At 42.8% G+C, this 10,833-nt stretch overlaps 1 protein-coding gene across 1 annotated transcript in view; it reads right to left on the bottom strand.

Moving 5' to 3' along the window:
- Positions 1 to 10,833, bottom strand: part of HDGFL3 (HDGF like 3) — a 36,602-nt gene that overhangs the window by 1,308 nt on the left and 24,461 nt on the right. The window contains exons 3-5 of the mRNA XM_079317729.1: positions 9,288 to 9,426; positions 7,841 to 7,999; positions 6,146 to 6,292 (exon numbers count right to left, since the gene is read on the bottom strand). Coding sequence (XP_079173855.1) covers positions 6,146 to 6,292; positions 7,841 to 7,999; positions 9,288 to 9,426 — 445 coding nt within the window. The remainder of the gene's footprint in view (positions 1 to 6,145; positions 6,293 to 7,840; positions 8,000 to 9,287; positions 9,427 to 10,833) is intronic.

The raw sequence follows: 10,833 nt of genomic DNA, 5'->3' as shown, positions 1-10,833 counted from the left end.
GAAAGAGAAAAAAGTCACGTTTAATGTAAGAAATAACATGCTGCTGATGCCAATTGATGTCATATTTCCACACTTCAAAGTCACAGGTACAAGTAACCACCTGGTCTGTTCAAACAAATTTTTCCTAGAGAAAACTGCTTTGTTACATCAGCTAAACATATCACTACAAAATATTAATAAACACAGTTTAAAAGTAAACATTTAGGGCTGTATTCAGTAAGCAGCTCCAGTGGTGTATGTGGGTGGGTTTTTCCCCCAATGACTCCATTACAAACTTGCAGCACACTTCAGGCACAACCAAATTTTGCTTTTTTCCACTGCACTAAATTACTGATGAGCTTCAGGCAGGCATTGCTGCATTCCTGGATGTCCAGCCACAAGAAAACCCTCTCGTTCAGATACATGAAAGCTTAGCAAGCATGAGCAAAGATAAACATTTTCATCACTAAGGGATCCAAATTCTGCTTCTGAAAAGGAAACAGTTTGGCTCCAGCTCACTGTAAGGTGATGACAGAAAAGGAAGGAAGTCCTACAGTTGAGTCAAGGTCAGCTCTTGCCTTTCCCTGACATTAGCAGGATCAGGATCAGACTGCCCTTGAATGATGATGGAAGTATCTGCAAGTCTTGGTTTTCTCAAATTGAATAGAGATGAGAAAATTCAACTTATGACCCTGGGACGTGTTACATTAGCCAGCAACATGACAGCATACAGTGCACCATGACCACCCACCTCTGGCCAAGGCATCCCTTCTACAACACTGCAATGTCTTCCCTGTGTGTGGCCAGAGCAGTTCTCTCCTATGACAAGTGGTTTGTGAACAGTAAAAATGGAAACCTGTGCTTCCCGTGTGGGAGTCCTGGTACATCCTGACTAATGACACACGATCAGGGCTCATTATCAAGTGCTCAGGCATGCAGTGATGGTTTACAGGAACTACCAGAGCTCTGACTCCCCCAAAAGGTGTAACCATGTGCTGCCCATCCAGCACACCACACTCCAGGGGCCTCTCTCTTGTTTCAGAGTCAGTGAGATCATACTCAGAGATGCTTTGGGGAGGTTCACTGCTATTCCTTTCCCTTCAGATTCAGACACCCATTAAAACAACTCCACATGATCAGTTAATCAAACCCTACTTTCTGCCAAGGTTTCCACTGGCAGCTGCTGCCCAGCACTGACAGGTAGGATGGGGTAACACAGCTGGTTCCTGTGCTGTGACTCTCAGATCCAGTACAGAAAGATGTCCTTTTGGAGCATGAAACCTTTGCAATTATTAATCACAATTCCCTTCTGGACTGTGTCCAGAAGATTGGGTAGGATCATTCTTATGTGGGTGTTTGGAACACTAATGCTTCCCCTCCAGATACAGCTGTTGGGACACAGTGTGGCACACGAGGGACAACAAAGAGACAGATAATGCAAGTCATCCCTAGGGATTTCACACTCCCAGTCCATGCTCCATCATGGCACACATTCTGCCCGCTGGGTGCACTGGAAGGTGCCCCAGGAGTCAGCAGTCCCTGTCCCCAGAAGCAGAGAGCCCAGGGTGGCTGTCAGGGCAGGCTCCCACCCTGCCCTGCAGCTCCTGCTCATCAGGATGCGGCAGAGCTGAGCGCATCCCCGGTCTCCATGGTTTCACATCTCTCCAGAAACACATCAACTCAAACATCTTTGTTTGAACAAGTCTCTCAGCTTCACCGTAAGCTATGGTACAACGTGTGCCTTGCTGCCCAGAGCTGCTGCACACAAAGGATCTGACTGATTTGAGAGCAAAGCTTCTGTTATCAATGACTGCACAGAGAAAACAGAGCAGGAAACACAACTAAATCCACAAACTGCCCTCTCTTTTTCTGGCACAGAAAATTTCTTCCTTAATGCTGTCTGACAACTAATTCAGCCATCCTGTACTTTAAAAGTGCATGGGCAGAAGGATAATTGTTTACTTGCTCTGTACAATAGCTGTTATTCCATGTTGTTTTGAGGTCAAAGTGGTTACAGGATTCAATGCACACAGAGCTGCAAATATTTCATCTGTACTGGCTGCTTTAATCTTAACTTGCATTCAGACATTTATGTTTCTCTGAGCTATGTCCCATGTCCTTAGCCAGCAGGGCTGTTATCCTGAGCTACTGGAAGTCAGCAGACAACACAAGTCTTTACACCATTATACTATGCCACTATTTGATTTTTACACAGAAATTTTTACTGTGTAATACTTACACGCATTCTTACAAATGTTATCTTTTGCTTTGAAGGGTAGATTTTAGTGTGCTCAAATTGCAGAAAAAGAAAATCAGAGAGAAAAACACACTGTTTTCATTTTTTGTACAAAATGCTTTTACATTGAACCAAGCTATTAATGCTATGCTTTCAATGCTGATAATCCCTCAAACCTGTTATGTAGCCTGACCAATGTTATTCTTGACAACTAAAGAGGAGCAAAGGAACCAAACATCTGAAAATCACATCAGAAGGACACAGTGAACCTGTGCTTCCCTGGCCAGGTGGGCCATTACACTTGTACTTGATAGCACTAACTGATTGTTGCTACCCTGCAAGAACACCACAACAAAAAAGCCTGGACACTGGCTGTTTTAAATATGCTCTCCCAAATGCAATGGTGTCAGATGGCAATAATTGTGGACCAGATTTTGATCCCCTTATTCATGCTGGCAGTTGCCTCTACAAATAGATCCACTGACTCAGTTGGTAACTGATTGTCAGTGTGAGTAAAAGGATCACAGTCCTTTATTCCATTTTAATATTCAGGCTGTACCAGGAGCAAGAAAATGTATTTAATTTCCAGCAAATTTATTATTCTCTGAAGACAGTAAAATCCTTCATCTCCTGCACCTGTACACCAAGTAAATGACTCCTTTACCAACACACTGCCCAGACTGTCACTACAACAGTGAATACCAAAATGAAAACCTGCCACACACTCTGTGTGCTGACCCTGACCTTCTCTAATAAGGCCAGAACCACAGCCAGCTTTAGAACATGAATATGTGGCCATCCAGAAAGTAAAAATAAAAAGCAGTTTGGGTGTTCAGAGTTATGTCAGCCAAGAACCAAAGACACAAGTCACCAGAGATTTAAATCAGGAATGTCAATCTGCTGCCACGAATTCACCAATTTATGAGCTAATTTAATATCATGACAGTCAACAACACAGAGCCATGAATACCCTTCCACCAGAAAACTATCTTTACATGGTATTCTGAAAAAGCCAAAACAATTTAGTATTTAACAGCAGGGAACAGTTCTGGGAAGATTCTGTGACTCAAGATTTGAGCAAACTCTGGAATGGGCTGTCTTAGCTAACACACTATCAGTTAATTAATGCTGGATTATCAAGCCCTGAGGTTCAGGCTCTGCTTCTTGCTGAGGAAGGAATCAGACAAAGAACAGCAGTTAGGGAAAGCTTGAAAAACAGGTAGTGATGGGACACAATTACCAACTATGGTTGGGACTGAAGTCCCTTTCTTGAGAGTGCCTGTAGTACTCAAGAATAGCACAGAATCTAAGGGATGGAGATAAAAAAAAGAAAGCACCTTTTCCTACCCAAGGGATAAAAAGAAAATCACAAGTTGAGCCCTTGAACAGTATGAAATTGACTGAAAAAAAATATAATAGCTCTGAAAGTACTTTTATTTGCTCTGGGTTTGAGTCTTCAGGAGGCCATCACTTCGCATTTTCAAGCTTACCTCTACCACCTGGAGGTTAGAATTTTTATTAAAAAATATAGGTGAAGGTGCTCCTGCAATCATCTGACTTTGGCTTTTAGCTCTTCAAGAAGATCCCTATAATGCTGAGGGTAAGAGTGTGATTAAAAGGCGAGATTCCATCTGATCTGAGGAGGGGAGATGTGTCCAGGCATTATAAAAGCTAATTACTCCCTCATTATTAGCAGTATTAAGAGCAAAGCTTGTCTCCTGGAGGCTGCTCCTGCAGGTGTGAGGCCTGGGGGGCAGAGCAGGGGCTGAAGGTGCTCTCAGCCCAGGGACAGGCTGGCCCAGCCTCCACGAGCAGGCAGCTCCCAAGCAAAACCATGGAGTGAAACAGCCTGGCCTTGTTTTGGTGGCCTGTGCCCTCAGGGTATGTTTGCACTCCAGTGCCCTGTGTCTTCTAAAGGCAGCCCTAAAAACACTTGATCTGGCTCTGAGGAGCAGCAGGAGATGGAGTGTCCCCTCCTGGTGCTCACAGAGAACTGCACTGACAAAACCTCTGAAACACGGAGGAGACTCATGCATGAAGTGATTTTGCAGCAGAAATGCCCAAGGTGAAATATGTGGATCAGGATGTGAACTTTTCCAAACTTATCAGTGCTTTTATCTTGAGCTGCCCTTAAAACCACATCCCTATTGACTCTTTAATCTGTGTTACCAAAACTCCACCTTTTCCATAACATTAAAAGCACCCAAGACCTAGTAACAGACTGGTTGCTCAAGTGTGAGTTCAAGGCTGTGTGGTGGGGCTGCAGAAGTTACAGCAGAGCCACCTCCCCATAAGGGTATGACAGTTTTGACTGTGAGTATTTCTTCAAGTTGGTGCTGGTAGGAAGGATAAGACTGTTGACAGTATTTCAGTATTTCAGCACAGAGGCTAAAATATCTGTAATCCTAAAAATGCTGAGAAGCACCATAATGTTGTAGCATGCTGAACTCTACGTCCCAAGCATGTCCCAAGCATGTCACATCCAGAAGGAAGAGCCATATGAATGTTAATAGCCACAAAGCCATTATCCTGTGGGACGTTTTAGCCACTTAGTCTATGATTTACCTAACTCAGTAAGAACTTTATCCCTACATGGAAAATGTGCCTGAAGTTCACAGACATATCCCCTGTCACTGCCTCAAACATGGGAAACACAGCAGGCCCTGCTGAACCTCTGCTACCTCAGATGCAGCTTACACTTTTCTCACTCAAATACCTACTTGAAGACATGGAAGTGTCACAGGGCTCACTAGGCAGAACATGGGCCATACTCAGCCCCTGACAGCCTGTGGGTGAGAGGCTGGGAGGGCACAGCTGGGCAGTGTCTCCTGGCATCAGCCTCTGGCTCAAGCCAGCAGCTTTGTCAGAGTGGATGGGAGACACTCAGGGCACATTTTCCTCGTGACCCCATGAGCCACCCATCAAAGTTTTTATAAAGCAGAGTCACAGAACAACTACACTGCAGTGCAGAGAGACATGGGGAAGGAAGCTCGAGGAGGAGTCTTTGAGCAGGAGACAAGAGCAGCTCCCCAGAGGCTGTGTTTTGTGAGAAAGGGCTGTGGCTGAGCACACAGCTGGGTGCTAAGGCAGCTCAGCAGTGTCAGATGAGAGCCTGTGCTGGCTGGCCTCCTGTCACACCTGGGCATTCGTGTCACTCAGCTCCTGTGACAGCCCAGCCCAGCTGCTGCCCACGTGGCAGGGCCTTGGCATGGGAAGTGCACAAGGACTGGCTCTGAGCTGGAGCTGTAAGTGCTGCAGCAGAGAGGCTTGTGCTGCTCCAAAGGCTCAGAAATAGCAGAGGTTGTTAAAGGTGGCTGAGTGACCAGTTGCTAATCCCTCTGCTCAGCAGCCTTCCCATCTTGTTGTTGTGGCCACAACAAAGTAATAGTGATATGAACACACTGACACAAACACACAAGGAGATTGTGGGAAGCTGCTCTGGAGCAGACTGTATATCCCATCCTTGGAAGGTCACAGCCCAGGGCAGCATCTGCCCTGGAACCCACAGTATGCAAAGTCTGTAATGTGCACATGAACCCTCGTGAACTCCAAAGAAGACACTGGGACTGCACAAATTAAACAAGTGTGAAAGGGTCAGCAGGCTCCCCCTGTCAGTGAGCCAACATGCATTATGCAAACAGTCTGATTCTGCTCTCACATCAATTTTGCATCATTCCAGCTCATGGTTTTCAGCTCTCAGCTGACATCTATGCAAGTGTCAGAACCAAAATAATGCTCTTTTTCAGTCATTTCTCTAGAGCAAAATTTGTACCACAGCAGGCACCAAGTCCATGTTCCTGTTCTAGACAATTCTGAGCACTGAAATGTAACCCAAGAAGGTGGCACGTACACACAGGTCACCCCTGGCTCCAAAGACCCCCAGGAGCAAACTGCATGGGAAGTGAATGACAGGAACAGAAGATTCCTCACCCCTTCACTGGTTTTCTGCAAATCTGAAGAAGTGTTTCTTGTGTCATTGCCTGCGTCCCCAGCATCAGAGCTGCTCTTATTTTCTTCCTCTTTGCAGTCCTTATCATCTTCATCTCCAGGAGATTTTCGTGACTGCTTGGAGGATTTCTAAAATAATCAGCAAAAAAGTTAAAATTAAAACCTGAGCTTCAGCCATAGAAATACAATTCAGAAATGTATGTGAAATGATGTCTGATCATGCATTGCTCTGTTTAAGTTAAATATTGGGGAGAATTGTGGGATGAAAAGCATTTTTCAGGTGAAGTAGCTGGAGCTACTGCCACCAATGAAGAAAATTTCTGTGAAATTCTATGTTCAGCACAGGTTGGCAGCTCAATTGACTGAAAGACAAGACACAGTAATAGGAGCTGGGTATTAGTGTTGGGTCACCTGTAGGTTTTGTTAGTTAATGAAACAGATGGTGCCAGCTTGACAAAAGTTTTGATTAAACACAGAGATGTAAAATGAGAATAACATTAGCAGAGCTGCTTTCCATACTTTTTTTTAGTGCTGTCAGCTTTAATATATTAACATTAGAGCCATGTGGAACCAATACATCTTTTCTGTTCCCTTCATGTTATGCAATTCTACAGTACAAAAGGATAAATTGTGGCATTAAGCCACCATTTTCATAATCCTCTGTTTGCCCAGAGTCTTCTGGAAAGAAGATGGTAGACCAGACCTGAATTTCTAATGTAAAACACACAAAAGGAGTGAAAATACATTTTGATTGGTGGATCAACCACAAAAATTCACACTCTCCCCCAAACTGTGCCTGGATCAGATTGTTTGCTTGCTTCTTCTCACTTCAATTAGTTTTCACTTTCAGAGAAAAACAACATGAATGTGAATAAATTGCCACACTTTCCACAATTTTTCAGGTGAAGTGCAGCCCTGGAGGCACATGCAGAACCAGAGGAAGTGACTATAGTGTTGCTCCCCTTCACCCAGGTGACAAGTGAGAAGTCTACCTGAACCAAAGGTGTCACTTCTCAGGGGATTATGTCCACCAGCCACTGTGAGACAGACACATTACTCTTAGCTTCCCGATCTACACTGTTACTTAAGACATTAACAGGGCTGGTAGGTACTACAGTGCAGGTGGTATATCTATAAATTGAGCATCCTACTCCCTGCTTAATGAATTAGTTCTTCCTCCTTCCCATTCTGTATCCTGTATCCTGCACTGAAGTATTTTACACTCAGCTACAAGAGGAGCAGCTGAGCACATCAGACCTTTCTGGCAGATGGGAGAGGGAAGCTGCAAAATTCTCCTGGACAGAACCAAACCTGAACTCATGACTCTCAGGAGCCATCACTCCTAAGGCTTTTTTCTTCTTCTTGGGGAGAGACCTACACGAGATGATCCAACCTATCAATCCATCTTTGCATGGGTTTTCTTTCCAGCCCTTCTGACCTCCTTCCCATAGTTTCACCTTCTTCTCAGTGTGTGGGCACTGGATCAGGGCAGACTATTTCAGCTGGTGTCTCACCAAGGCTGTCTGCAAAGTAAGAGCACTCCCCTTTGCCTATTTGAACACACTGCTGTGATATCAGAGTCAAAATGCCAAAGAAGGAAGAACAAATTTCCATGAGATGAACAGTATTCCAATTATAAATGCCCATGGATAAAACCAGGAAAAGTCAGAAGATAACCTTTGAAGTGTAGGATTTTTTCCGTTTTGAGCCGGCTTTTTCATTCTTTCTCTTTCCTTTTCCATCCTCTTCTACCCGATCACCTTCCTCCTCACTGCTGGCATCTGCTGTATTTCCTCCTTCTCCTTCAGTTTCTGATGAGCTCTGTTGCTGAATTGCCTTTAAAATAACAGCAATAATAGAATAAACAATAAAAATATCACTAATACTTATTATTTGATTTTTATTCTGCATTGATGATAAAGTGGAAATGGACAGCTTACACTTTAATTTCTATAGTTAGGAAGAGCTCAGGTTATTTTTGCAATTATCACAAAAAAGGGCTGCAAAGGCAATTTTCTCAGTCACCACTGGAACTCAGTTATGAGATGCAGATTCTGGGATAGCATGTTCTGAAGGGTTTACATAGAAACAGAAGATCTGATAACAAAAATGTGTTTTCTGGAGGAGAACTAAGGGCTGCTTAGTGGAGAGACCTGGCATGTTCTACTTTGGGAAAAACTACTGAAGCTTTTAGACTTTGGCTGCAATAGGAGATACATTTTTTGTGAGAGAAGATGGCTGTTATACTCCCCTCAAAGGGCAAGATCTCTGTGTTTTGGAAAAGCAAACCCAGACCAGCAGGCTGAGCACTCTTTGACAGCCCATCTCCCACAGACTATTCACTGGATTTTTTCAAAATCCCCAAGTGTATGCAAAACATGTGTAGGACTGAAAATATGAAACAGGAACTGAGAAGGCAGCAGATTTTCTGCAGGTGGTCTGTATCTCTGGCTTGTAGGGTTTTGTGATAATAATGTAAAAGGTGTTTGCCTTCTTTTGGAGGTGATTCCTGCCTTCAAAGGACCACACTTTTTTAATGAGAAACGTTCTTTGCTTTATACAGCCCACCAACTACTTTTCTCCCCCTCCAGCTTCACAGATTTTCTGCTCTGGACATCCAACAGGGAGAGCTGTTGTACAGCAGCAGCTGTCTCCTAACAGCAGCTTAACCCTCCACCTCCTCACTCCTCTAAGCTTTGGCACTATGTTTTATACATTACCAATGTAAAAATCAAAAGTGCAGTGACATTAAGGTCTGTGTAAAATACACAGAGCCTGATATAAAAATAAACAACAGAAAGAAGAAGTCAGAAATTATTCATGTTTGTACAGGAGTAAATAAAACCATCCATTTTTAATTTAACTAAATGTGTTGCAGAATTTTCCACTTCACCACCCTAGAATATCATAAAAAGCAAAAGGCTCTGCAGTATGATTAAAGTTCCATTTGTCACAGAGTGTGAGACCACAGTTGTCTTTACATTACACAATTAACCAGAGCTGTGAAACTTCCTTGCTCCATCAAAACCAGAACCTTAGACATCACTCTTAAAATGCTCACTTTGACAAGCAGTAAAGAAGAAAACAAGAAAGATAAGGAGCAATAGGTGTGAAAATAATTTACCTGATATCCAGTAAACTTTACTCCAGGGTTGTTTTCTATTTCCCACAGGCCTTCATTAAATCCTTTTCGCTTGTTCGATTTCCCAAACTTATCTTTATATTCTTTATATGGGAAAAGGTCTTTGGGCCCCAGGAATGCACTGCATTTAACAGAGGTAACATTCAAAAAAAGGACTTAGCACTCTCCCCTTCAAAAAAATCAAAACACTAACAGTGCAAATGTTTTCCCTATCCTTCTGCTCATTCCATCATTTCTTTTCTAGTTTTATTTTTTATTTATTTGTCACACTGGCTTTGAGTTACTGCTGTGATTCTGATTTAATGGACTGGCTCACCATCCTGATGTTTGATGTAGTAAAATCATGCTGGGTATCTCTAGAAACAACTGAAACATCTCTATTTTATTAACTACTGCTGGGAACTCAAACAGTTTATGAAAGTTTATGAAACAGTTTAGGATGTCCTTGCTTGTGATAGTGAGGGACCAAACTTCCAATCCTAGTGTTCCAATCCAGAGGCCTCAAAAATGCCACATGAAAAGTTAAGCATGTAAGGAGTGCCTAGGACCCATGAGCCAAAATTTATCACTTGTACTATGGGATAGAAAAAGCAGTGGCATTTATTGTTACCTATACTGCCAGTAAGCCTGGGAGCTGCTTTCTTGGAATTAGACCCCTGCATACTAAATTCTGTACAAACACAATAAAAATTCTCTTTCCCAAAAATCTTATAATTTCATATAAGAACAACAAACAATGGATGAATATAGACAGATGAGTAATACAAGGAAACAATGAGGCACACAGGGTGCTTGTGGCCAAATAGTTTTTTAGACAGCACAGCAAAGGAGGGATTTTGTGCTTTGCTGCTGCCTAAGTCAGCTACGCACTGGGCCAACTAATTTCAGGCACAAGCACCACAATGCAGGGAAAAATAATTATAAAAAAAATAAGAGTGATGATTTGTCCTGCTTTTTCCACACACATTACAGTAAAACTCCAACTTCTTTAACTCTTAAACTGAAGAAAGCATAACTTTCTCTTTTTTTGGGTATCTATATTGACTGTATTCTGCATTGTGGCATTGAGATTGTAATCACAAATCAAATTAAAACAATGAAGACAAAAAGATCCCTTCATTCCCACACGTAAAGATTCTGTGTCATCAATGACCAGAGCTGAGCAAGTCCCAGTGTCCTTCACCATAATCACTGTCCTACTTTCCTGATGATCTTTGCAATTCATGTTAACTCTCTGGTCTCTGTTACTGGGGGACTGTGGAGCTCCACCATGTCCAGCACATTCATTGTAATGACATTGGGAATCTGCCCTTCTGTGCAGATGGGCTTTGAGGCACAAAGATTTGCCCAAGGTCAAACTCAAACTGATAGCAGAGTACAGAGGAAAAACCAGGTCTCTTCAGTGTCAGTCCAATACCTTAATCACAGGATCATATTTCTTCCTTTCTGCAATCATTGTTTCAGATTAATGCCTGATTTATGCCCAGCATTTATGAATGTGCAAAGTTCCATTCACTTAAATCATCCC

This window comes from Erithacus rubecula (genome assembly GCF_903797595.1).
Source record: "Erithacus rubecula genome assembly, chromosome: 14".
NCBI classification, from domain to species: domain Eukaryota; kingdom Metazoa; phylum Chordata; class Aves; order Passeriformes; family Muscicapidae; genus Erithacus; species Erithacus rubecula.
This window is presented reverse-complemented; position numbering and strand designations above follow the sequence as displayed.